Source organism: Pholis gunnellus, assembly GCF_910591455.1.
Source record: "Pholis gunnellus genome assembly, chromosome: 13".
Taxonomy (NCBI): domain Eukaryota; kingdom Metazoa; phylum Chordata; class Actinopteri; order Perciformes; family Pholidae; genus Pholis; species Pholis gunnellus.
Window position 1 is genome coordinate 11,408,372 of NC_136540.1, and position 27,708 is coordinate 11,436,079.

Below are 27,708 nucleotides of genomic sequence, written 5' to 3' on the forward strand. Positions count from 1 at the left end.
CAGAAACTAAACCACAAACTAAATGGACTCCTGTCATCCTCCCAAATGTGTGGCAGCTTCACATATGGGCCTCTGGGCCATTCAAATGGATGTTACAAGAACAATGATGTGACGGCTGTGTGTCCTGCGCTGATCTGTGCCGCTGAAAGAGCAGATCCTGCTGGGACACCACACGTGCTTACCACAAACACAACACATCTGTGACGCCAACACTGCTGCTGGCCTCGTGTGTGTGTGTGTGTGTGTGTGTATTACACAAAGCCACCCTCTGATAAAGATTATCATATGTGCTCGAAAATGTAGCATGTGTCACCGCGAACGCTGCCAAAGAGAAAACAGGTTTCACCGCATGATTCATCCTACTTGTGAAGACGCTGGTTGGAAAAGGTGATGAAAAACAGAGAGCAAACAAGTCAGTGGATGAGCACATTTGAGACTTACAAAGCCCCCCCACATCTAATAAATTACACTCAATACCTTGCCTGGTTGTTGCTTTAGTACCAGTTCAGTGACTATATAAATGATCAGGCACAGCACTGAAGCGCCAAGTAGCCTGTAGCTGCTGCTGCTGCTGTGTACCAAAGGTTGCAGATGTCAACTGAGATTCCCTTACAGCTATAGTCATTTAAAAGAGCAAGGCAAAGTATGTCGCAATGATTGTGCCATTTACTACATCTGTGTCTGTATTTTTACATTTAAATACATTCATTGAAGTTTTAAGTGGACTTAAAAGGGTTGCCTCTGTAGCCAAATCCTGACATATAATATAGGCAGGAGCCACTCCATCACATTGGGTGACCATCCTGCTAAACTAAATACTCACTAGCACACCATATGTCCGTTCCAATACCTACACTAACATACTATTTAGTATGCCAGAAATGATTTAGTATGTTTGCAGTTTGCAAGCCAGCATGCTTTTCTGGCTATTATGACCCACAATGCTCGGCCCTGCATATACAGTACAGTATATGAGCAAGAGGGTCAATGTTGGGATATTCTACTTCCTCATTCAATTCATTATGAGGAAGTAGAATGTCCCAATTGAGGGCGTGCTGCATGCAACAGTAGGCACTTTGAAAGAGCAGCTGCAGTATGTGCTAAAAGAGAAAAGTATCTGATTTGAGATTCCAATACATTGACACTATTTGAGCAACGTTTGATAAAAACTACAGCAACGTTATTGTAGTGACCTTGCTGTTGTTACCAGTGACGTTAGTAAAGTTCTATTAGTGAATTATTATTTATATTGTTACATTTTTGTTTATTTGTCCAGTTGCTCTCGACACATCTAGTTTTCATTCGTAAATTGCAGTTCATAAAAAAAAAAACTGCCTCTCTTGTAACATTAGAAATAACTTGAAAAATAGAGAATATCTACATTCCATCCTGAACTTAGACGCTCCTTCCTGTCCCTAATTCATCCCGGCTGTCTGCACATCTGCTGATTCACATTCAACTCCCCACAGGTCACTTTAGAACAAAAGTCCTTCACATCACTTCAACATGCCCTAAGCCTACTTTAGCTGCTGAGGGAATTAAATACTCCCAACAGCCAATAAAGTGTTTTTCATGGCAGCTTTTAAAAAACACTCCCAATGCGCTGTCCCTATTTGACCGATGATTATTGTTTAACTCGTCTAGTGTATGTCAAAGTATCCCAACGGTCAGCTGTTAAAAGCAATGATTACTGTAATTGCACTATAATCAGAAAGAAAAGGCACAAAACTGAACAAAAGATGAGTCGTGTGATAACAGGTTACTTTTATTTTCTACTAAAATACATGTTTCATGCAGGTTTTGTCACTTTCCACAACAGCCAACAAAAACACAATGAAACTAGTGTAGAACCACCTGGAGGCCGTTCGCCTCACAACATTAGGCCGAGATGGATGTTAAAAGTTGCTCAGTAGAAGGTTGTGTGTGTATAAATAGTGAGTCTTCTTCTGCTGTTACATGCTGTCACATGCGTTCACTTGATAACCAACAGCCAGCCAATCATACCTGGTCATGAAAATCATGCTAAATGCACCATAAAATGGAAAATAACCAATTAAATAATACATCCAAGCGAAATATTGCTTTTTGAAAATGAAGGTAATAACAATCTGTGTACAGTACAAAGTACTCTCCTCCGACTCATAGACGTGGTACAGTTTGGTTGGTCTCTTCGTCGATTAGCTGGATGTGGCGAGTAAAAAGTAAATGTTTATCTTTTCTGTCCGGTTCTGTTGCCAACGTTGAGGCGCCGACTGTGACACGACAGAAGAGGTTGTGCACTGGCAGGCTAGAAGGCATATGTGAATCAGAGTATACTAAATGTAAAGGAGCGACGGAGCAGGGACGAGACTCTACGCTCTACTTTACAAGGCCTGCTATGATCTTCATATGAAAATAAAAAGAGGTAGGCAAATCCACTCCACTCCTCAGAATATACTGACAGTTTAATAAGATGCAGAGATGGGCATGAAGTACTTGTCAAACATGCTACACACAAAGCCCGTTTTGAAGATGACAGTCCGGCACAGCATGCTATAAAATCAGCCAACCTATTAATAACAGCTTCCTTCCTTACACAGCAGCTTGCATATTAACACTATTAAGACTTGAATTACTTTTTCATGTAAACAAGGAGACAACGAAAACACACGACTCATGCATGCATTATCATCTCCACGCTGTAGAACGACAGTAAGCACAGACAGATGTTACTGCACAGCATATTTAGTGGCTTTTTCTTTTTTCTTTTTTTTTTAGGTTGCAGGAGAATGTTAAGAGAGCTTTGTTAATACAGAAATAAAGCAAACGCAATTCAACGCATCTTCTTGTCTTTCTTACTGCCCGTCTGCATGACATCATTAAGGGTAAACGACATGAACGCAATCTGCTCAAGTTCACTTTCTTTCCCGCACTCCATCAGGCACGAGAACTGATCCTTGTCCCCGTTGTAAGCCAGGTCTGAGTAGCCGCTGGGCCCGTTGTGGATGATCATGGGCCTGTCCCACCCTGATGAGTGCAGGGGGGATCGGTTCAAATACGCGCCCATGTCCCTTCTACTGGACTTGTTAGTTGGGTGGATGAAGAGGAGCCAGGTCTGTGTGTCCGGAGACAAGAGCGATGTGCCACAAGCTTTGCTTTCGGCGTCGTCATTGGGGACAAATTCAGGCGCAGGGAAGCCAATGACGCTGCCTTGGCAGCCTGAGGGTGGTTCCACGAGCTCTGGGGCAGTGTGAGGTTTGTCAAAGTACACGCCGCTGTTTTCGCTCAGGGCCTCACACCTGTGGCCTCCAATGTTACGAGCATTGCAGTATAGGTGACTCCTGCCCTCGTGGTCTATGATCTCTGCCATTTCACATTCGCACGACTTTTTCCGAAGCATCTTACCTATATGCCACGTCTGGCCAAAGTCCTCGCTATATAGCGAGAGCGCACGTGGGTAGACTGTAAAAGGGACGGGGAAGGAACAGCATCTGTAAGGGACATAATAGGCGTACGCTGGGATGATCAATCTGCCGTTCTCCAGCTGAACGCCGTGGCCCGGGCCCACGGCGAACGTGGCCCACTTTCGGATAGTTTCCCCAATCACACTTTCCGTCAAGTCTCTCGCTTGACTCCAGGTGTGCCCGTCGTCGCTGCTGCTAACGCAGCAAAGACGCGCCTTGTTCTTACCTGTGATGACCTGCCTGTGCTCTGTGGTGTTACCCCAGATACAGATGAAAAACAAAAACAGCGTTTTGCTGTTCTTTTCATACACAGGGCAAGGGTTCATCGTGCGGTGGTTCTGTAGACACGCTGTGGACAGCTCCTGACTGGACGACCACTGGAAACACATGACAAAAGACAACCTTTAAGAGAGGTGAGCACAGATAACGTTGACGGTTGTCAGTATTCAAGTAGAGGTTAATAGGATGGTTATTGCATGTGAATAATAACCTGGACAGTTCCATCATCCTTCAACGTTCCTCTTCTCATAACGAGGATTTTGGCATCACAATCAGAGGGAGAGGATCTTTTCTCTGCAAAGGCGAGGAAGGTGTGACTGTGCCTCAGATAAATGAGAGCAGGAATTCTGTATGTTATCCCACTTGGCTCCTTCTCAAACAAAGTTGTTTTGACTGGTTCCTCTCCGCTGCCACTCTTTGATGGTGTGTTTCCCATGATGGTGGATCAGAGTTCCTGCCAATTGAAAATGTTGCAAATGTGTGTCATGGCTGTTTTTTTTTTTTATAGTATTGGTATAACAATCTTAATTCAGAAAGAGTTCACACTCCAACAGCTCCTCGTCGACACATATGATTGCATTGTTACAAATAGCATATAACGTATACTGAGCGTGCATAACGAAAACCTCACCTTCACTTGTCACTCTTCTCATTTGTCACCCTTGATCTTCGCGTGAACGGCATTATACCGTCTAATCTCACGCCACGAAAAAGGGACCTCGGATGTTCACGACACTGATTCTTTGGGTTCATTAGAGAAGAAGACGGCGCTGAAGCGAGAGGGACACACTCGCACTCACTTCCGTGTTCGCTTAGACGCGTCCTGACTAAACCAGACGTCGGCTTTAACTACCAACGTCAGCTAGAGCGTCACAGATTCAGTTTGGCCAAGAATGTCTTGTTTTATTGTGATAACACAGTATCTGAATGATAGACAAGGTAGCTACAAACTGTTATCGGATAGGACTCATCAGAAACGTACTGCGACTCCGTTGTCCAGCCGTGCGCATGCGCAATGCAGCCAACGCCGATTAGACGGTAGCTAGCTAAACCGTTTCAACGAACACGGGTCGAATGTGAACTCATCTTGGTGAGTAATTGGATCCCGTGTGTTGTATATGGAAAACTGCGGCATCTTCGTAACAATATATGTTTAATGTCTCAAATACATTCGGGTGTGTTAGGCGGATTATTATCTTATCATTGAATTCAATCTTTGGCTAGCTTGGCTCACGGGTTTCTTCCTCTTCCGGTCTTAGCCTGTAAATAAACCCCCCGTGTTTCCTTTTTACCGCTCCCCACTGGACCGGAGTGGTAACGCTCCTCTTACGTGCTGTTGCTAGGATACAGAGCACTACAGTGTGGCGTTATATATTGTAGCAAGTTGTCGAGTGCAGCTCATCTCGCGAAGAGCGCAACTAACTCACGATAAGTTGTTTGTGATGGATCTCACCAGCAAACAAGATGGCTGCAGAAAACTATAAATGTGATGATGGACACAGAGGAAGGAAAGAAGGTGAGTTAAGTAAAAAATACACAATTAAAAAAATATATATATTTGTAACAAGCATGTGAAGGCACTCATAGGCCTACATGGTGATTAAATATACATTTTTAAACATGAAAACAATACAATTTTATTATATTTTATTCAGTTTTTATTTCCCTTGTAGCTGCAGGTCAATTGGCTCGTGGCCGATAGAAATGCAGAGGAGCAGCAACACAGGAATGTGCAAAGAAGAATAAAAGAGACAGACTGTGAGGATTCTCCTCATGGTAACACATTAGACAGACTTTTCCTGGTAAGGCACTGAAATCTATTTGACAAAACGTAGCAAAAACAGTTGATGATCCCAAATAATGACCTTTGTTTTGCAGCTCCAATTACATTGTGTCGATAAACCGTCTGAGCTCTGCTCTGTTCACATCAGTGAGCAGAAACTGAATTCTGTAAGTATCACGTTCCACGTCGTTATTAAAATGATTCGGTATGCGTTGTGACGTGTTTCCTCTCTGTGCACAGGTCAAACCAGAAGACCTCACGGTGTTTGACAACGTAGCGTACATAGATGCGTCTGTTAACTCCCTCTCGTTAGGTGATTATTCTTAAACATCATGCATATTTACCCACAAGATTTGGGCTTTTGCAAACAGTGGTGACTTTCAGAGAATGTTCTCCTCCAGGGTGTTTCAGCAGCTTTGTGTCTTTAAGAGAACTCAATCTGTCACTAAATGGGCTTTGCAACATGACGTTTGATGCTGCTCACTTCCCTCATCTCCAGGTAAGATGACTGACTTTGACATATTAGATGAACTGGTTATTACTATTGTGTGTATTTATAACTTGACATGAGCCTTTATCCCTAAGAACCTGAGAGCCTTTTCAAAATAAGAGCTCTGATATTAACTGGTGCTAATTTGCAAATGTGTAATATTGATAAAATTTAGAATTGCAATATCTCAAGCTTGCACTTTGCTAATGAGAGCTAGCAATAACTCCTCTGTCTTCATGACGTGGTTATGTTTGTCTAAATCATCTCTTTAATTCCTCACAGGTGTTGGATTTGTCCTACAACAGTTTGTCAGCTGATGATATTGTTTCCATCGGTTGTCTTCCACGTCTAAAAGTTCTTCATCTGACTGGAAATCAGCTTCATCATCTTCCTCCTAATCTGGGTTCCTTCAACCACGACCCGACTCAACAGTTAGTACCTTATTTTCCATTAAGCAGCAATATAGGAGTGACTATAGAGTGTGTCATGAGATGTATATCTTATTTATAGCATTCGTACTTCTTATTTAACCTATGATCAGACAACTTGCTCTGTCAAGTCAGACGATACATTTGCTGTTCTTTGCTAATATTTTTTTGTTGCATTTAGGAATCTATTCAAAGTCCTTTAACCAATAATTAAGCCAATAATAATCAGCACATTTGTATGATTTCATAACAACTCGTCCAAATAGTTATTTACAGAGAACGGCCACAAACTCAAGATGCATGTATTCATGTTGACCAAGAGGGGGTGCACCAATGTTCAAAATTCTCACTCCTGATTCTGGTGAAGCAAATGTAATGACCTTCTATACACCTGCACTACAGCAAAGTATATATATAGATATATATATATATCTATATATATGAACTGTATTGTTTTTCCTTTCTGTTGTCGTGCAGGCCCGCTGAAGAAGACGACACAGAGTTTAAAGCTCTTGAAGTTCTGATGCTTGACGATAACAAACTGTCCTCTGGAGTCTTCAACAGTCTTGCAAACCTTAAGAGGTAATGATGTGGTTTGAAATTCTCTATAGTCTCTATATTGTATATCACAATGCATTACAAACGTTGTGGAAACATTCATTATAATTGTCGATTACAGGCTAAAGCATTTAAACCTACAGGGGAACCTTATATCTGAAATACCATATTTGCCACTGACGTGTTCAAAACCTCGGCAGACTTCTGTTGAAGAGCAAGCTGAAGAAGAGGGACTTGGTAAATAACTTAACAAATGACCTGCATGATGAGTTTCCTCATCATCCTCAGAACAAATATGAAACATTTTGTCATTTTTATCGCCTCAATCCTCAATCCAGCCCACACTGAGACAAGTCCTAACACCGGTATTTCACAGGTAATTAATTATACACTTGGTGTTTGAGATGTTTCATCGTCATGTTTCCAATATTTTAAATCTCTGCATCTCTCACCAGGAAAACTTGAAGGAAGGAAACTCCAGTTTCCCACTACCTGAGCTTCAGTTCCTCAATTTAGCCGACAACAAGGTGTGTTGGATGATTTGTGCACATAAATCCACCAAGACCCCCTTTTGGAAAATGCGTTAGCACGTCTCTGTCTCGTCATCAGATTGCAGAGGAGGAAGCACTGATGGCTGCTGCTCTTTTCCCAATGCTTCGAGAAATTGACATTCACTCCAACCCCCTGACCACGCAGAGAAGTGGTAACCCTCCTCTCCTCCTAAAAGAGATCCTTTTTAAAGATTAGCTCTGAAATGTCAATGCTTTTACGTCTGTGTTTGGACTCAGGAGACCCTCCCTTACTCACCTATTACCTCCACGAGAGACTGGGGATTACCATAAAGCGTAAGAAGACACAAGAGGTGGCGAAGCTCCCACTGAAGGTGTCCGCTGATCCTAAATGGAAGGTTGGTGTTCCGCACCGGTGTCTGATCACGACCCTCCAGATTTCAACCGTATGAAAGTTAACGATTCATCTGTTTGTTTGTTTGTTTTTCATCACAGGTGGAGGAAAGAATCCCAAAGGGGTCAAAGAAGCTATTGTTGATGGATGCACCTTGTGCTGCCCGAAGTGAGACGAAGAAAACACCAGAATCTGAGGGCGAGCACGACAACTTCCAAGAAAACACAGAACACTGCTTTGTTACTCAGGTACGTTTTTTTGTGGTTTTTCCATATTCCACCTCTCTTTTAGTCTCAACATTTTCTCACTTTGCTGGACGTTATTTCATGTTCAGGCAACAGATGTTCCTGAATATGAGTTTGACCTTCCAGCCGACGAGAAAGAAACCGCAGGGAACAAGGAAAGATTGATGGATGCAAAAGCTGAACTGAGCCCTGATGTGGTGGAGCCCATCGGTGAGGACTGTGGTTTCAACCTGCATATATTTATTTTTTGACATTTTCCTTAAGCCTTTAAAACTCAGTGAAGGAGAATATTCATGTTTTTTTGGGGGGGGGTCTTTCAACAGGAATCCAAACCGCTGTTCGGATGCTGGAACACACACTGAAGAATCTTAATGTTTACAGAGACTCAAAACCAAATCTTGATAGCATCCAGATGCCACACAGAGAAAGAGAGAGAAGGGTTTAACAATTTAGCATTCGCACTCAATATTATACAAAATCTAGCCAGGACTGTAGAGAACAAGAAAAATATGACTTTAAAAGAAAAACTTTTCTGTGCTCAGATTAAGGAACTTCCAGCCGTGACGCCAATAAAGCAGCCCGCTGAAAGGGTTAATGAAATGATCAAGGAATTCAAGGAGAGCACAACGATCAGAGTAGTCCCCTTAAGTACGCACATTTCTGACACAATGAATGTCAGCCAACGTTACCTTTACATGACCATTCTCCAGGTAACACTCTGTTGTCCGTGCAGGCAGCGCCATACAAGGCACAGGCGTCAACGAGCAAGAGCGCAAGGAGGCTCTGTCGCTGCTGAGAGACATGAAGACAATGCACAAGATGGTCCATAAGAAAACAATGGAGCAAGCAGCCGGCATTGAGTCTGACAGAAACACCAACCAAAACGGAGCTGAACCTCCACCTGTGCAGAAGCTCCCGAGTGCTTAAAGCTCAACTGTGTTCTGTCAGGTAGGAATCACACCTTGTTGATGTTGGCATAGAGTGGGTGTGCGTGGAATTGATGATAAAACCCAACCGTGTGTCAAAATGTTAAAGTGGTGGTTGTGCATCTTATTGAACAACTAAGATAAACAAACTTTATTTGAAAGTTTACCAACAAGAAGCTATAGCCTAGCGTACAGCGGGCAGCAGATCATGAAGCATATAGAAAGCTACAGCCCTTATAATATGATCTCTGAGAGGTTTAGGTGACTGGGTCTGTGGTAGTGTTGGGAAATAATAAGTTTCTGTCTGTTCCCCTGAGTATTTCTAATTAATACTGTGACAAGGATGAATATGTTCAGAGTGATGGCTTTGAGCAGCTGCTATCAGCAGACTTAATCCAGCATGCATGCATAGTATATGCATCAACGGTTTGCCAATAGAGTTCAGCTTCTTTGGGAAAAGAAAACCTACATTTGTATCCTTTCAGTCCAAAAAAAAAAAAATAGAAAAGTTCCAGTGTTTTCTCAGGCCCACCCTTTTTTTTCCATGAGCATTCCCTTGAACACCCAAGAGTGTAGTTACTCATAATGTGTTTAATTCCTATATTAGGCAACACGCTGTGATAAGCAGTGAGGAAGATGTGGATTCCAGCGCACATGAAGTGTCCTGAAGCATTAAAGCGCTGCTGCTTTATAGACGGCTCCGACTTCTTTATTCATTTCACTTTTCACCTTCTGACCAGAGAAGAAAGACAACAGAACTGTGGTGGATTTATAGCACAATTAAATCCACGATGAGCCCAGTGGTAGCTAAAAATATAAGTGTTCTTTTCAACCAATGAGTAGCTGAACACCTTAAAATCAGCTGGAGAGCATTTATACTGCATCATGGCAATAGGTTTGATAGACCTTTGATTCGCTTTCTCATAATTTATAACGGTCTATTATCTTCTGTTTTATTGAGTCTAGTGGAACCTGCTCGCATAGTCTTAAATACAACAATGTGATTGAATGAATAGAGTGAAGCTAGCTGTGCTAATTTGTATTAGGCAGGAACAAGAGTATTTAGTGGAGCAGTGGTTTGTAGCTTTAAGCAGACGTCTGCAGTTCAATATGATTTACATCCCACATTTTTTAACACCTCAATGATCGTGTTTTATTATACCGTGAGCTGATTTGTCGTCTGTGACATTTGCTAAAAGCTTACATTGGATGCTTTTTCATTTCTAGTCATGTTCTGTGTTTGTTGTTCATTCTCTTTTGGATTTCGTCCTTCGGGTCTTCTTCTCCGGAGCAACGTGCAGATGTGGAATGCAGGTTCAGCCCAGGTGGAATAAATCAATAGGTACTCTGAAGATATTTCATGGGATTCTACATTTATACATTCATGTGTGGGTGTTTCCCTGCTTCTGTGTGACTGGAAGATGATATATGTATTACATACAGTAAGAACGGGCTTTGTGTTACTAGTATGTTGTCATTCTATGAATTGATCTGGTAAATAAATTCCCATTTTGAAAGCTTTCGACAGAGGTTCCTGATCTGTGTGATCGGCCAAACACCTGGCCTTCAGTCTGAGGGTCTGGTTGGGAGCGTTTCATCTTTAGCGGTAGATGTGTTGGTAATGACGACACCGTGCCAAATGGCAGAGCTTTGACACGCTGCAGAAATACTATTTTCCAGTCCGCTGGAGCTCGGCTCTGCTCAGCAGAGCTCCACTGTGTTGCTAAGCTATCCCACAGTATTGGACACCACGGCTGCTAAATATATCTGATCTTCAATGTGATTGAATTTGAGCAATGTTGTGATGAATCTCTTCAGAATTACTGTTTTTCCTCATCATACTTTGACTGCTCTCTCCAGGCTCGAGTGCAACTCCAGTAAAGGTCTTCTGAGGATGTGTTGTTGCTTTCAGGAACATGATGGAGTTTGTTCTTCGGCCAGTGAGTCCTGGCATGAATTTATTTTTTTTGCCTGACCGGAATGCTGTTACCATGTAATTTTGAAGTGGTAATTATTAGTACTTTGGGCATCTACGGTTGAATAAGTGCAGTGTTTTCATGCAGGAGTTCTAGACAGAAAACGGACTATTGTGCAAGAGGTATACACTTATGTTTTCCACAGTTTTGGGCAATGATCAGTCACAGTAAAGGCTGTTTTATTCCAAGCAGTCAATAAGCAATAACTGACTTCATCACAGACTCATAAAACTCTTAACAGAAAATCTGACACAATTCCCCCCCCCCCCCCCCCCCCACACACACACACACACACACATTTACATATTGACAAGGAGAAGATGAAGGATAGAACGAGCGTGTTTAGATGCTTTCTACTTTGTGTTTGTGCCAGCTGTTACAAACCTACTAAAACCTGCCAGAATGGTGATGTTGGGAGCCAGAGCTTTCTTTAGCGCTGACACAGCCCTGTGGAGATAGGTCTGGCTAACATCATCGTGAAATACCATCAAACACAGCAACTGTTAAAGGGACACTGCAGGCGTTTTGTATTGTGGTCAAAATCGAAGCAGCAGAGATGACGACATCCTGACTTTTAGTCTCTTTGGTTAAAGCTCCAAAAAACACTACGCTTCCCATAATGCAACTTGATGGCGTCTTTTATTGAAACCTACCTGTCTAATGAATGCCCACATCATATCAGGACTCCAAAGTCTTTAAAACCAAGCAGAGATAACACTGATGACATCACTATAACTTTTCAGACTTCGGGACTCCCCCCCACTGAACGTGATTGGTGGAATACTCCTTTTAGAGGTTTTAGTTCATGTTTATTTACTTAATTCCCATTTCAAACAACACTACAAAAATCTTCCCCGCCTCATGGAGGCACGCACGCTAAAGAGGTGAAAATGATCTATTGATGTGACAAATGACTTCAAGACTGAAGATAATCACACAATCCACACATGTCCGCAATTGGTTTCTGATAAATATGTTGTTATTCTGAAGGTTTCCCAGTAATAACGATAACATTAGCTGCAGCGTGAAGCCATTTAGAAATGCAAGTCTCTTTTTAATTTTCATTGCACTCTTCCTCACATTAACATCAACACAGAACAAACGGGCAGACAAAAAGGCTGAGTTGAACTGTTCCTTTTGTTCTTAACATGAACAACTGATGAGGTGAGTTATTAACTGAAAACACATTTTCATCCATTCTCTCAGTGATACAACAAACTCTGGCAGGAGAGCCCAGACACTCCGTCCAAAAGCAGAAACAACAAAAGTTGTGGTGGAGAAAGGCGTCGATGGTCTGTGTCTTAGGCAAGACGGATCTTTTGTTTATAAATGTATTTTTTATTTTTGTCTGTATATTTCAGCGCAGCACATTCTCACATCTGGAGCAGCCCATCGCTGCGAGCCTTGAGAGAAATGTTTGGGTAAGATCTGCTTGACTCTCAAATGGAGGGCCAGCAGTTAAGCTTTGAGAATAGCCCTGTGGAGAATCAGACACCAGATTTGGCTCAGGAAGAGTAAGCCCGAATACCTCATCAACACTCCTCATTACTCCAGTGCCAAATGAGTTCACTGCGGACCGGACCTATTCATTAATTCTTTTGATGGGACGGTTGAACTGTAACACACTCATCATGTAATCCTGGAAGGGCTTTGGATACTCTGGCTGGCGTCTGAAAAGAGGTCGTTATTAGTTCCAGATCATAACCGTAAAGTTGTTGGTCTTCTCCATCCCGTGAAACAAAAACACCTCGCTGTGCTTTGTTTTTAATAGTTTACAGTTGCAACAACACATGTTTAAATGTATGACCCCCTGAAACCGAGCTGCTCAGGATAAAGAGATAAAGACCAAAGTCTTCATGACATGTAGCCCGGTATTAATTAATGAGACGGTAAGGGTGTAAAAAACAGAGCCCTTGATAGATTTCAGAAGTATTTTGATGAAGTATAAGCTCAGGGGTTCTGCTGAAATCAGCTATGAAAGCAAACACATCTATCAGACTTAATTAACTTAACACAATTTGGCTCCCTTTGAATCAAAAGACTGCCTGATTGATTTGCAATGCTTCAGTTCCCCACAAACACTGTCGATGCATCAGCGAGGAAAACTACCTGCTGCAGCACATGAGGACATGTTTGATTCAATCTTTTTGAAATGAGTTAAACTCTGCAGGTTACTGCAGAGGAGCAAAGAGTAACTCTGTAAAGAAATCCTTCGACATGAAGTATGCAGAAGCCTTTTTTGTGACATGCATGAATTAATGTTCTCCGAGATGTGTTACTATTACAACAATGGCTCAGACGTTCCTTACAGTTCCTCCAATCCCGGGCCGAGTCGTGACCCCGAGTCTCACATTTTCTTCACTTCTCACTGAATCTGGGCTACATGGGCAGCAGGGCGGAGTACACATACACAGAGAGCTGTGATTTATACCTACTGACTGCCCCCAGCTGTTACAATTGCCAGAGCCAGGACCAAGCATGCATAGCAGAATTGGCCCGTGAGACGAATTCAAACAAGATATCGAAAAATGCAGTGCAGATGCAGCATGATGGTTGAAAATCCATCTTGTTGTAAATGTGGACGCGTCATAACCGTCCTTTTCTGACATGCATGGGAAAATGGCAACGTGAAAATGTTGATTACTAATTTCAGTTGGCAGCAATAAAGTAGAATACCCCTTTCTCACCCTTTTGACTGGGCAACTAAGAGAGAGAGAGACTGTTACAAACTGTCAGGTTTAATGAAGGCGTACGAGGGAAGTGCGTCCGTTTCAAAATATTGTTTCATGCCTTCGGTGAGAGACGGACAGAGTTGTGTCGAGGAAGGGGAAGGGGAGGGGACAGAGAGAGCACGTCGGGAGTTCACAAGGGAAGCAATAATATTCTGGAGCGCCCACTCAGTCTACCAAGTCTGCAGTTGCACGCTGACTGAGTCATTGGAACCACAGTGATAATTTGACACCTGTTGATCAAACAGGCCTGCGGACAGACTGCACACAGTGCTGCTGAGCAGAAAGACTGCTTTCACAGATCATGCTTACATGCTCATTATTTCCATGAAATGGTGCCATGTCAGTGTTTGGATTGAAAGCATTATCTGCTTCCTTTACTCTGTGTTTTGGAAATACTTCAGTTTCTTGGCCTGCATTTGGATCTATCCGCACAATCTCCCCCGTTACGTTTACAGTGCAGCCATCGGATGGCCCGGAAAATTCTGTTGTTTTTGGTCTCTGTCTTCTCCTGAGCGAAATATCCGTCTGTTTAGTTGCTAAATGCTCCACTTTGTTCACCAGTTAGTTTGTCTCTCTGCCATTTGGTGCTGGGATAACTGGATGTAGAAGTAAGTTGCTACTGCTTTCCAGCTCAAAGGGATGTTGCGTTATGGCACAGTACAGGAGGAAGGCACTCTTCTGCCAGTACACAAAGCTCAGTGAATTTCATCGCCTTCTCCAGGAAAGACTTTGCTTTGCGTTTGGTGTGAACGCACCTGTTTTCGGCTCCTATATCTCCACCATGAATCACTCTAATTGATAATAGAAGAGATTCATCTAATAAATGTTAGGATGAAGCGCTACAGGTCAGGAAAATCTAACATATTAACACTTTCATTTTGAGGAGAAAATGTGATTACACAGGTTAGAGACAGAGACAACCAGTAATCAGAACCTTGGTCTCATCGATTTTTATGAAAACGCTGATGTTGAAATATTGCTAAATATTGTGTGGGCGAGAGTTTGGGTTGGGGGGGGGGGGGGGGGGGTGAATGGAGTTTGAACTTCTGCTTTTGATTTCCATTCCTCTGATAACATTACGTCTCCAGCGGGAAAACAGTTTATCCAGCCTTCCGGAGCTCTATTTAATGGAAGCCTTCAGGCGTCGACCCGTGTACGGACCGCTCTGCTGCGGCCGATAAATGAATCAGCAAAACGTTTTCAAAGACGACTCTGAGCTCAATGAGCCACATCTTAAGCCGTGTCTCAAGTAAATATTCCAGTTTCAGAGTATGACTCAAATGCAAATGATTTCATTACATGTGGGCACCACTTAAACACGATAGTTACAGCTGAAAACAAATCAGACAATCTTTACTGGTTTAAAACACTGAGAAACCTTTATGGGTTAAAATTGTGAGCAGAGGTACAGAGTACATTCAGCTACACTGACCACTTTAAAATACAAATATTTCTGGTATGCGTAGCTGTAGAATGTCATGAGGCTAAATTAACAAAACAAATACATCAGACAGAATTAAGAAGGTTGTTTTCTCAAATACACAGCTGTGTACTCGCTGGCAGATTGAACCCCAATGCAACGCCTCTTTCTACTTCATGCAAAATAAAAGACATCCAAATATATGTACACAGAAATCATACAACAACAATAGGTTTTAAATAAGGTGACAAACCCTTAGTTTGAATTTACAATAAATATGTTGATGATCATATAGCATCCTTAAAAAAACCTTTACATTCTTAACAAATGAAACCCTTCGTCCAACATATGGTTAAAGCAAAGGGTTTGTATGAGAAATACTGATTGCAAAATGTCACTGAGGCTGTCTCCAGCTCTGAGCTCTGATCTCTATACTCCACCATCTAAATGCACCTACAACCACCCAATCCAACAGTGTTTGAATCATAACAGGAGGCAGAACTATCTGCATGTGTATGACCATGTCAGATAGCGAACACTGTGTTGTGTAACTTAATAATTAACATGTCAAAATATGTGATGATTAAAAACATGATGGACAACAATGTATCAATCGATAAGCAATATTATAAATGATAAATTCCCCTTGTATTACAGGAATGATGCAGGACATGTATGAATAAGGTATTTACTGTATGTTAACCAGTTATCGGGAATATTGATATAAAAAGTGTCAAGGGAGGAAAAACAATCAGGGTGAACACACGCCTTCTATCTGCTTGGGATTTAGGAAAGTCACCATCTCCCGAATGCCGCCTTCACATATTGTGGTCTGAGGAGCTGTGCTCAGATTTCCTCCCGCCTCTTTAAATTTTTTCCATGTCTCTGAAAAAAAAAAGAAGCTTGAATTAATATATAAATCAGTCATCAAAACCCCCAAAAAGTCAGGAGGATTTCACCGAATTAAAGTATTTGCAGAATTTAAAAACAATACCTTCATCAAGTGTTGTCAGTAATGTATAATTTTCTGGATGATCCACAATATCTTTTCTTAGAACGTCACCAATTTCCATTAATTGTAAAACACCTGTAAAAATAAAGAACTCAGATGAGAGTCATACATGTGTGCAGCCATACTGTGTATTCGTCTTAAAAGAATAGTTTGAAAACACTCATTCGTTCTTTTGCAAACTCATGCAGGTGTCGTAAGTATGAAATTAACACATATGCAAATGAGCGCAAATGACACCTTAAGTGCATGTTCACTTAAGTGCAGCCCAGAGAAGCATAATGACAGCTTCAGCTGAGGAGACTGATACCACTCTTGTGTCTATACCATAAATATGAAAGTACAGCCAGCAGCTGCTAGCGTAGCTTAGCATCAAGACTTGAAACAGGGGGAAACAGCTAGCCTGCTGACTAACTCCTTCGACCAGCACCTCTAAAACCCACATAAATTAATATATTTTGTCTTTTTAATCCGTACAAAAAAGAAGTCTAAAATGTTTCGCTTAAGGCGGGTTATATAGACTATGTCTCGATTAGCTGTTTACCCGTTTGACTAACGGACAAATATCAGAATGGTATGAATCTTCTCATCTGTCAAACTATTCCTTTATTGTAGTTCCCACCAGTAGTTACAGTACCTTCTACAGTCTTCCATACTTGCACTTCAACCTCAGCAGTACTTTGTCTTTCAACAGCAATGATCCTAACTGTATTGGGTGGATCCACTTTCAAAGATGAGTCTACTTTATACACCAAGAGGCTATTCTTATATCCGAGGTAACACTGGGTCTGGTTACTTGCAGCTCTACTTTCTAGAGAGACAAAACAGACACAAGTTATGCAGATGGTGTTTACAACCAATCAACATGATGTCAGCACAAACATATTGAACATATTTGACTACCTGGACAAGTCTTGCAGCACTTTCCCGCTGATTTGATCGGATGTTGGCATGGGTACTGTTTGGGACACGTGATGCGTTTGCAGTCCTGGAGGCCATCAGTACAAGTGCACAGGATGCATTCCAGGACCTTCCCCAAAACTGGGTGCCACATGTCTCCATGTGAGTACGTCTTGCCATTGTATAAACAAGCTGAGAGAAATGGAAAACATCTGAGTGTTTTGCGCTACATGTGGAAGTGATCGTAAAGTTGTGAGGAACATGTCTACAAAATCAAATACCTGTACATGATCATTCCGTTTGGACAAAGTCTCACCTCTTTGGTGTTTCCTCTGCAACAAAATCTTCACGGTGGTCTCTGAAGCCCCTTTGAGGTTAAGTTTACTGAGGCTCAGGCCTCGAGGAGAATTCCTGACCTTGAAAGGAGTGGCACGGTCGAACCGTGCCCTGCTCTGCTCTCCAGAGCATTGGTCCACTGAATGCCTCTTTTGTAAACACAGATATAATAAAGAACAGTTATCTTTCATCCATTTAGCTCTTGGCTTCACTTGCTTTTCCCCTGAGGTAGCTGAAAGAGCATCACCTATAGCCCTAAATCATAGAAGTTTATACCCTGGAAAAATGGACGTTAAAGAAATCATTTGAATGATGTCATCCTCAAGTGAAAATAATTGATTCGCACAGTGAGGTGAAAGGTCAGCGTGAGCTACAGAGCAGCTCCCCTGCAGCTTGTAGTGACCTCAGTGTTACGTTCAAGAACACTTCATCAGAGCTGACACTTGCCTTTGAGACTTGAACCCAAGTCCTGTAATTACAGTGCAGCTGCTCAACTGATGGCACGCATTTACATATACTTTCAAAGATAGCAAAGTTTAATATGAAAGCAAATATCTAAGATATGTTAATTTTAAGATAAATCAGCCAGAACATATACCACGCCTCTGTTCAGTTGCTGGTTTCCTTCCTCAGTTGATGAGGACCCACTGGTGCCATGATCTAAAGACCAAAGAGAATAAAAAAAGGGAGGACAATGTCATTAATATGGAAGCCATAATAAGGGTTGTAACTGGAGAATGATTATAGATAGACATTAAGTGGAATTGTATCATGATGATATGATCACATAATGATGTTTTGTGCCGCCTGATTCAGTGCATTACAGATTAACTGCCTTGAATCACATTATTATTTGATTATTTTAAGTGTAATTTTGTATCTATTTGCATATTGGGATATATATCAATATGATTTGTATTAACAAGCCATATGCTCAGGCCAAATCCTCAAAATATGTTTGCAGGTTGGAAACAGAGTAAAGCCATTTTTCTCAGCTTGGAGGAGTTTGATTACCTTTACACACCAAACAGCAGGTATCTTGGACTGAGACTGGGGAGGAACAGGTGATTGGTTGGCATGTTTTCAGACCGCAGAAGATGTTTCCATTCTGAGAAAAGAAGGAGTGGGATTTTCTAAATTTATCTCCAAGTATGAGCTCCAGAAAGCAAAGCTCAAGTACTGCAAGGTTTCTGCAGGCCTCTCGAGACCTGCTTACCCATCTATGTGGACTCAGATCCATGTCATCCGGAATAAGAGAGACAGAGTCCAAACAACATAATCACAGTGTCTTCTGAGATCCAATGCTCTTGAAACAAATCAGCAAACACGTAATGAGACATCACATTTGTTTTGCTTTTGTCCAAATCGATTTACATTTTCTATTTCCTCATGTAAACACACTCTCACCAGTGGCTGCTGAGCTGGTGCCGTCCTGCTGATCGGAGACAATTATGTCTTCAGTGTTTTGCACAAATAACTACAAATCAGGCTTAGACAGAAACAGCATGACTAAAACAAGTTCATATTGTCTAAGAAGACAATGGAAGAAATGTATTAGGATAAACGTGATTTGTACGGCTCTTTCATTTTTCCTAGGAATCTGTTTGTTAATATTGTTATGTGTTGTCTCCCTGGAAACATCTGCTAACGAACACCACTTATCAACTCGGAAAATGAACTTCTCACATCATGCAGCCTTTTAAAGGACAACTCCAGAGTGATGTCAATTTTGGCCTCACTTCTGCTTTCCTCTCTGATATCTGCTTTTGGTTTTCTAAATCAACTTTGTTGTGCCTCAACCAAACTAAGCCAACACACAAACCAAAGCACCAGCTACAAAATGTAATGTAATTTAACAATATATTTAAACTTTACTAAGCCTTAGCAGCCTTAAGTTAGTAGATGCAACAACACTACCTGAAACAAAACAAACACACACATCTCAAATCTGTCATTGCATGAAATACGAGATAGTTTAACACATGAGCAACTGTTGTACAAGTGGCCTCTATATGCTACTAATGTAGAGGCTCATTAAACAGTAATATTAAAAGGCTTTAGTGAACATAAACTCACATGTTCTAATTGTTAGGAAAACATTGTGTTGAGTTAGTTTTTCACTGATTAGATCTTGGCAAAAGAACAATTCTTAATCAAAAGAGGATTGTGAGAAACTCGTTGGCAGGTTTTGTCATATTTCTTTCCAGATTAAGATCTGAAAATTCTGCATTTTCTGTTTCACTCGTTCCATTTTCTCTGTTTTTTTATTGTCTATAAAGCGCATGGTAACTGTTATAAAAGCGGTGTACAAACATTTCACAGATAACTTGAGCTCATGTAAAATTGCAGACTTTAATTATCTTACATGAATTGAGATATTCTTTCACCGGATCAATAAAATGAGTCAATTAGATGCAACTTACAGAGCATGTGCACATGACACACTGATTGCTTTGCTTGGATGGGAAGAGGTCGAGCTTAGTGAAGGTCTCCCCTGGCTGATAGATACTTCCATTATGCCTGCAGGACTTCACTGAAGCTCTCAGCCCTGCAGGGATCCTGGGCTCACCTGAGGGAGGGCACATCACACCGGACAGGACCGCATTTAAAGTCACAACGACAATCGTGTCTCTCTTAAACTCTGATAAGTTGTTTGGACAGTCTACCTGTGCATCTTGGACAACACTGCCGAGGCTCAGCTACCGGGTTCTCACATGGCAGCGCTGGACACTTGATTGTTTTACATTTCACATGACCTGTCTAAGAGAGAGCAATATAAGAGTTTACAAGCACCTTTAAAACCCAACCACAGAGTATTTCAGACAGTCGAGCGACTTTAGTGTAATCTTCCTTTAGGTTTGTTTAGAAGGGATTCATGAATGTACCTCTGAGCAGACACAGCGCATGCAGAACATGAATCCGAAGGGCTCCAGATAGGGATGCCAGCTGTCTCCTGGACTGTATGTCTTGTCTTTAAAAGTACATACCACCCCGGGCCCTGGTGGTCAAACATAAGGAGGGTGAGCTGCATGTGGCAACAACAAAAATATATTTCCTGGTGAACTGATGTATAAAACATTTGTCAAACACAAACATCGTTCAATGCCAATCCGCTTTGAGTCATTTAAACCAGAGAAAAACATGGGGACTGCAAATGACACTGTCCCAACTTCAGCCCATTGAGAAACAGAAGTTTAACGTTATATGGCTTCTCTGACAGAATTATGTAAATAAGCTTTAGCAAATAAACAAACACAAAAGTTATGTTTAGAGCAATAGAGGGAGTTTATCTTAAAATATGAGTTCAGCTTTTGCTGAATGCAACTTCACTTTCCCCATCAGACTGACATTTTTATGCTTTCCCTTATTTTAAGCCCTAAACACTTCTGATCAGGACAGAATAAGCATCAGCGGGGTCTGGGTCTTACCTTTCCGGGGTTTTAGCTCTGTTTCTGTAAACCAAATGATGAAAAAGAAGAAAAATGTGGGCTTCATCTTTTACATGTGCGTGATCCTGTGATCCATGTGAGTCTTCAGCGCGCAATAAGTGTGTTTCTGCAGAACAGAAACTGCAGGACCGTGTGAGACAAGGTAAATAAATAAATAAAATCCAACATTTTTCCTGGATAATCTATGGCGCCTCCCTCAGGAGACAAAATGTAGCGCCAGTTCAGAAACAGGGACAAGAGAGAATGACGTATGTGGTTCGATATTTTATTAGTAGCATGAAGCCATTTACAGCGGGACACAGGGGACACGACCACTCCCCTTTTTCAGAAAGTAGGATTGGACCCCTCCACTTTTTACAGTCCACCAACTAACGTTATTTTTTTTTTTAAAAAGGAAGTATAAATTAAGCTTTACGTTAGCAATGTCCCCCCCAAACTACAGAAGACGGAGGACATAAGACATACTATATTGAGTCCAAAAAAGTCATAGAAAAGTCATTATATAGTATGTCGAAAAAAAGTCATAACAAATTCACAGTATAGCATGTTGAAAAAAGTCACATTTTAGTATGTCCAAAAAATATAATACATAATGTAAAGTATATCATGTCGAAAAGAATTGTTAAAAAGTCATGGTAAAGTGCGCCGAATAAGTCATTTTACATTATGTTCAAAAAAAGTCATGAAAACGTCATATTGTAGTCCAAAATAATCATAACAAGTCATATTATACCATGTCCAGAAAGTCAGTCACATTTTAGTATTTCCAAAAAAAAGGTATAAAAACTTCACAGTATAGTTCATCGAAAAAATGTCCAAAAAGTCATAGTATAGTATGTCCAAAAAGGCATAGTATACTATGCTGAAAAAAAATTAAAAAGAAGTCATAATATAGTATATTTAGAAAAGTCTAATTCTAGTAAAGACAAAAGTGTAGGTTCTTTCTTCAAGTAAATATTGAAGAATTCTTCTCCCATCACATTATATTCATTTAACACTTTTATCCAATCAACTTCCAATGAGTGCATTCAACCATTTGATAAAACCCAGAAATTGCAAGAATCATGCAAGTGCATCAACTTCCGCAAACATGCTGAACTTCAAGTGCTTAATCAACAAAACAAAGATTCAGAGAGATTTTATATTATATATTACTTTGTGGGGAGAGGTGCAGTCACAACAGATGTTTTCAGTCTTTGACAGAAGATCTGTGGAGTTTCTGCTGTCCTGATATCAACGGGGAGTTTCATTTAAAAAAATGGATAAAACCAAAAACAACAATAGAGTAAAATGGAAACAGTAGGTAGAGTGTGTGTGTGTGTTCCCCTCCCCGTGCACAGCAGAATGCTTTGCTCCAGTGTTGGTACTCCTGCCTGTTTTTCCAAACTAGGGGCTTGCCGACCATCCTCTACTGACGGTACCAAGTATGAATAAGCACCTCATACAACCCCACTTCAAAACACCCGAACTACCCCTTCATCTTATACACCTATGGTCAGTCACGATGCAGTCCTTTGAGTGGATGTGACTTTGTTCTGATCATTTTTTGTATGTTTTTTCAGTAATCTTTGGCCTTGGCACACACAGACTTCTCCAATATGCGTAATTTCACAAGAAACTCCATGCCTCTCCTTTTACATGTCATCCTCCATACATTCTTTATGAAGCAGGTTCTGCAGCTGTTCGACCTTTACAAAGTGATATTGATCTTCCAACATATCATTGGCATGAATATCCATAATAAGGTTAGATAACCATTCTCTCCCAGTCAGTTTTTAACCTGTATTTTGTGTTGTATTGGATTAAATAATATTATTAGACAACAAAACCAGCCTAGAAACAGCTACCATTCAAAACATCAGGCTACAAAGAAATGAGGGCACCATACAGACAAAGACTTAATACTGTTCTCCATTTATTAACACACATGGGGGAATTTAACAGTGCAACCATGTTAAAATGACATTAAGATCCCTACAAACGTACTTGATGACATGTCAAACGGAGAAGTTGTGACCAATATTCCTACAAAGAGTCCCGTACTTCTGCTCCCAACATATCGCCAGCCATCAACGGGCTTAATAATAAAACACTTAGTTTGAAGAAACAGTTTCATTCAGATCTATCGAAAACAAAGAAGATCTCAGAATTCAGGATTCCTAAAACCCACAAAACAGAAGTATCTAAAATGAGCCTCCTCTTGAAATGGAGGAAATGACATGCTTCCAACATTACAAAGATCTGAAACAGGCCAAGATAAAATCCCCAAAAAATGAAACCAAAAGCTGATCGTTAGACGGCATTCCTGTTTCCCTTTTAAAAGCTGCACTGCTGGATATTTGGAATTTTCAGCCATGATGCTTTTAAAACATCATTCGGCCACGGCTCAAAATTATTTTCCTAATAAAAACTGTAAATGCACATCTGTATCAAACATGCCAATCGTTGCTAAAAATGTCCTTTAAAAGTGTATGTATGACGGTATCGGGGTGTTTTTAGGTAGCCAACCACCCAGACACATCGTTTCTATTGACTAAAAACAGCTTTCTCATACTGTAAAGGGTCCAATAATCTGTGAGAGAACATTGATAATTGACATCACAAGCAAATGTTAAACACGGATGGAAATCCACCTCCTGGATCGGACTCACCTGAGTATCCTCCACTAAACAGGATTCCATGATTTCAACACAGTGGTATATGCACTGGATTCAACGCCAGTTGTTTAAGGTATACTTCTTAAATGTCTGAAGTACAAGATATTGCATTATAGGATGAATTACACAGTGTACACAAACGCATCAACGCGGAGACACACACACACACACAGACACACAGACCCGAAACACCCGCACACAGCAGATGGCAGAAATGGTGGAGGCTCAAGAGCTGCTGCTGCTGCGCGCCGCTGAGTCGCCCTCTTGCTTCTGCCGTTTCTTCGCTCTCATTTCATTCATGGCTTCCTCTATGGAGCGAGTGTCCCTCTTATTGGCCACCGGCACTGAGGGACAAGAACACCAACATCATGAGTAAATACAGACGCAGGAGGAGAACTTGTGATGTGAACCAAGCGAGGCAGAAGCAATCGCAGCGATCAAGGCAACAACGCTTACTCACCGCAGCCATAAGTGCTGTTCGCCTCTAGTGTATGCGCTGCATCTTTTGCAGCCGTGGTGCCGATCAGGTGGCTGTACTTGTCTCTGTAGTTGGAGTTGGGACACGTTTCTGGCTTCTTTGTCTGACTGGATGCTGTTTCCTCCAACGCAGCCTGTTCCTGCAGCGAAGAGGAAACAAAAACGTCTGAGACTTTGACGGAAAATCAAGGACAAATCGAGCCGTTAACAACCGCAATGCTTGCGTGTTTTCTTGATGATTTTTCTCCCTGTGTCCGAGTTGAATCTGTACAAAATGTATTTTCTTTGTGCATAAGAGATGAAGACATTACAGGGATCTTTTAAAGCTTTTCTGATCTAGTAGGATAGGTGCTTATCCACACACGAGACCGGTCAGATTCATGTAAAGGGCCGCATGTCTCGTCTTACTTTGAGTCTTCGCCGTTGCTCGGCCAGCTTGGGATCCCACTCCTCTCCTTTGCGATAGGCTTCCAGCTCCTCATCTGACGGAGCAAACTCCTGCCTCGGCACAAAGTGGAAATCAGTCACATGTCCCGCACATTATTACCCAACACTGGATTGAAAAGAGAAGTTGTTCTGACCTTCTTGAAAAGCATGACGTAGCGGCTCTCCTCGTCCTCCCCAAAAGAAAAAGAAGTCAGACCGGCCACCTCTGCAACATCATGCCTGTGACACGAGACGTGAAGAAATGTGTGCATATGACGCTACATGTCAGGCTTCTTTCATAAAGGAGCTCATTGTATTCATCGGAAGGAACTACTTACAATATACTCCTTTCAATCTTCCCCATAGGATTGTACTTTCGATTCTGCTGTAAACTGTCTTGAATGAAGTCCGACACTTCTTTCTCCATCTAAACGAGCGACGCAGAGAGAAACGGTCTGTGTTATTTTGCATGTGACAAATGCCAACAGTGGAGAAGGGAGAGCTCTGTGCATGAGCTACAAAGCAGTGATCACTTTATTAGATACACTTTTTACAATCTAATGCAATACAAGTGGTCTGTGGTGTATCGGATGAAACACTCACTTTTTTCCTGAACTGTGCTTTCTTTCTTTTCTCATCTTCCTCCATCTTCTTGAGTCTTGCTGCTTGCTCTTGGGAAAAAAAAGGAAACAAAATACATTTAATAATTTGACTTGTTGGTGTCCGACGGCATTTAAAGTTTCCGTAGATCACATAGTGTCGCAGCTACAACCGGCCTGCTTATATTTTCAAAGACTAAAGTCACGAAAAAGGCTATTTCAAGGGAAAGAAAAACCACATTTCCGGATCATTCGGGGAAAGTAAATCCTATTATTTAGTCGTACGTGTCTACAGCCTCTGGTGTTTTATTAGCAGGCATCTCATGACAGTTAATGACACACATTTGGTCACTTTATTTTGTCTACATACAGAACAATGCCTGCAGATAATAGTTTGTGAAAAGTCAAAGCTGTGAATGTATTGGCATAGAGAATGGAGATAATACAGGCTTACAGTAAACGTTTATATAAAAGCAGACCACTGTTGAATGTGTCTTCTATGTCAACATGCAGGAGACGAAACAGTGCTGGGTGTTCACGTGGTGCTTTGAGCAGCTTGGTAGCACAGTAACAGTGGTGGCACATGTAGTGTGACTGGCTGTTTTGATTATGGTCTTGAGAGTTAATCGATTCCTACACATCGTGGATCTGGCCAGCAGATATCGCCATTTTGACTGTTATCAGATGCTTTGACACGGTGAAAACTATCTTCATTGTGATTCAGTGCTTCAGAGAGCTCAGCTTCCCACATCACTAGTCCAGACCCTGACCTCAGGTCTGCGGCAGACTGCAGGACCTGCGCGCTCCGTTAAACCAGGACCCACAGTGCTTACTTGACACGCATCTAAGTCCCTTATCGTTTCCATTTCAACCGCTTCAAACTACCGCCAAACGAGCTGTTACTTAGGCAAATCATAATGTACCTCGAGCCTTCCGTCGGCTTTCCTTGTCTCCGACTGTTGGAGGCTTCTCCATCGAGTTTAAGATTGATCCTAGGAGGTCCGCCATCTTGAAATGAGGGGGGTGAAGCCGTGCAAGTTGTTGTTGGCGGCAGCCGGACGAAGCTGCGCACGCGCAGATGTCCAGAGTTCTTCTTCGCTGGATTGAATGACCGGCGTCCAAAACACGTGTCGCCATCCTGTGTACCAGGAAGTTATATCAAGTAGTGGTGGAATTTAAGTAAGTCGACTGCTACTTCTGCTTGACTAGGCCTATTTATATGTGATATTACTTTATATCAAGAATGTATACCTCAGTTTATGAAATGTGCATTGTTTTGGAGGAAACTATCCAAAAATACAGCTGTTTGAATCAGCACTAATGTCACATTGACAACAATGAAATGCCACTTAGATGATAATGAATCAGGAATACAATCCAATAATAAATATAAGCTATAATAAGTGCAATTTTTGTTGTAATTACGATTTTAAATGCAGGATTTCTTGTGACAGATAATTCATTGTGGTGTAGTAGAATTCCTGCACTATTTGCTGCCACACTACTGATCAGATGGTTATACTTTCTGCACAAAAGGTTATCCAGAGTGACCTTAAATCTCTATTATCTAGATCATTCATTGGTAAGAAAATAATTTCATTTCTCAATTTATTTTTCACTGATCGACATTTTTACAATGTATCAGAAAAGGTATGCAGTCGTGTGATTTGAGATGAGAGAACTTACGTACGTTTTTACTCTTCTTAAGGAAAGTTGCTTTTAAACTTTACTTGTTGCTGCCCTGTGCTTCATTCGGACGCGGAGGCTGCTAGGCTAGGTTGAAACATTTTTTTTTTTATCACACAGATTGGATCATGATTAGTACCTTAGAAGTGATTTCTCTGTACATGTGTGTGTACATATATGCACTAGGGGGCATGCTACACAAGTACATGTCTGTGTGTGTCTATGCCTTGTGTTGTTATTGTTTTGTTAACAATCCCCCCCGTCACTGGAGCACAGTGTTTTGTGCTGGTTGGTTGTCGTTTCGCAGCATCAGCAATAACGCATGAACTACTGCCATATTGAGATGTGGGCAGAGCAGTGGTCGAACTGCTGTCAGCCCTGAAAGCACAGCCGGACAGACAGCATTGTGCTGCTTACTGTGTCTAAAACAAGCAGATTCACTAGTATTTCACCTGTATGTATGTACGTATGTGTATGTAAGTACAATTCAAAAGAACTTTCTGTGCTTCTGTGTTCTGATGAACAGTACAGATCATTTACAGCATCGCTACATCACAGAGCAGGTCGAATAAAAAAGTATTGTTACGCACACTGAGCACACAAAAGGACAGTATGACTCTTTGTAAAAGGCCTAAAAGCAATCTTAAATCCTCAAGTTGACTGAGCTGAGTAAGCTGATAGTCCTGACCTACAGGCCTCAGACTCAGATTTGTTATTGTGATTTGGACAGAGCACGACGGACTCCTCCCCCGCGGTTGAAATGCTGTATAAATGCAGCATCAGCCTGTCAACAACACTGTCTGAACGCTTATTGGTACCCAAACATGAAGGGACTGAGCTTGGTTCTCCTTGTGCTTCTCCTGATGCTCGCAGTCGGGGAGGGTAAGCAACGTGGATACACCCCATTTTATCACTGTGTGAGACCAAATCAAGCAAATCAGGATGTGGCAGATGCTCAGACTACACTGGGCTTTTTTTTTGAGGAG

The 27,708-nt window shown here is 41.5% G+C and overlaps 4 protein-coding genes across 4 annotated transcripts; 1 reads left to right on the forward strand and 3 right to left on the reverse strand.

Annotated features, from left to right (window-relative positions):
- Positions 1 to 1,747: 1,747 nt before the first annotated feature.
- On the reverse strand, positions 1,748 to 4,486 carry LOC306704617 (sialidase-3-like). The gene is made up of 3 exons (XM_079171047.1): positions 4,354 to 4,486; positions 3,934 to 4,176; positions 1,748 to 3,820 (listed from the first exon to the last, which is right to left on the reverse strand). Exons 2-3 carry the CDS (start codon positions 4,156 to 4,158, stop codon positions 2,813 to 2,815), a joined length of 1,233 nt encoding a protein of 410 aa, XP_079027173.1. The 5' UTR covers positions 4,159 to 4,176; positions 4,354 to 4,486; the 3' UTR covers positions 1,748 to 2,812.
- Positions 4,487 to 4,797: 311 nt separating this feature from the next.
- Positions 4,798 to 9,056, forward strand: xrra1 (X-ray radiation resistance associated 1; the record flags this gene model as incomplete). The annotated part of the gene is made up of 18 exons (XM_079171912.1): positions 4,798 to 4,812; positions 5,179 to 5,238; positions 5,396 to 5,524; positions 5,601 to 5,672; positions 5,746 to 5,818; positions 5,907 to 6,004; positions 6,278 to 6,426; positions 6,901 to 7,005; positions 7,103 to 7,218; positions 7,320 to 7,357; positions 7,437 to 7,508; positions 7,591 to 7,684; positions 7,770 to 7,888; positions 7,986 to 8,132; positions 8,219 to 8,339; positions 8,453 to 8,568; positions 8,672 to 8,777; positions 8,863 to 9,056. Exons 2-18 carry the CDS (start codon positions 5,212 to 5,214, stop codon positions 9,054 to 9,056), a joined length of 1,776 nt encoding a protein of 591 aa, XP_079028038.1. The 5' UTR covers positions 4,798 to 4,812; positions 5,179 to 5,211.
- Positions 9,057 to 15,121: 6,065 nt separating this feature from the next.
- On the reverse strand, positions 15,122 to 20,964 carry chrdl2 (chordin-like 2). Its single transcript, XM_079172319.1, has 11 exons — positions 20,857 to 20,964; positions 20,314 to 20,426; positions 20,095 to 20,188; positions 19,852 to 19,997; positions 18,443 to 18,536; positions 18,027 to 18,088; positions 17,409 to 17,577; positions 17,096 to 17,284; positions 16,830 to 17,003; positions 16,178 to 16,270; positions 15,122 to 16,068 (listed from the first exon to the last, which is right to left on the reverse strand). The coding sequence occupies exons 1-11, from the start codon at positions 20,921 to 20,923 to the stop codon at positions 15,935 to 15,937; spliced, it is 1,335 nt and encodes a 444-aa protein (XP_079028445.1). The 5' UTR covers positions 20,924 to 20,964; the 3' UTR covers positions 15,122 to 15,934.
- Positions 20,965 to 22,781: 1,817 nt separating this feature from the next.
- On the reverse strand, positions 22,782 to 26,074 carry spag7 (sperm associated antigen 7). Its single transcript, XM_079171225.1, has 7 exons — positions 25,960 to 26,074; positions 25,041 to 25,108; positions 24,776 to 24,864; positions 24,593 to 24,677; positions 24,420 to 24,509; positions 23,995 to 24,151; positions 22,782 to 23,878 (listed from the first exon to the last, which is right to left on the reverse strand). Exons 1-7 carry the CDS (start codon positions 26,042 to 26,044, stop codon positions 23,760 to 23,762), a joined length of 693 nt encoding a protein of 230 aa, XP_079027351.1. The 5' UTR covers positions 26,045 to 26,074; the 3' UTR covers positions 22,782 to 23,759.
- Between the last annotated feature and the right edge of the window lie 1,634 nt (positions 26,075 to 27,708).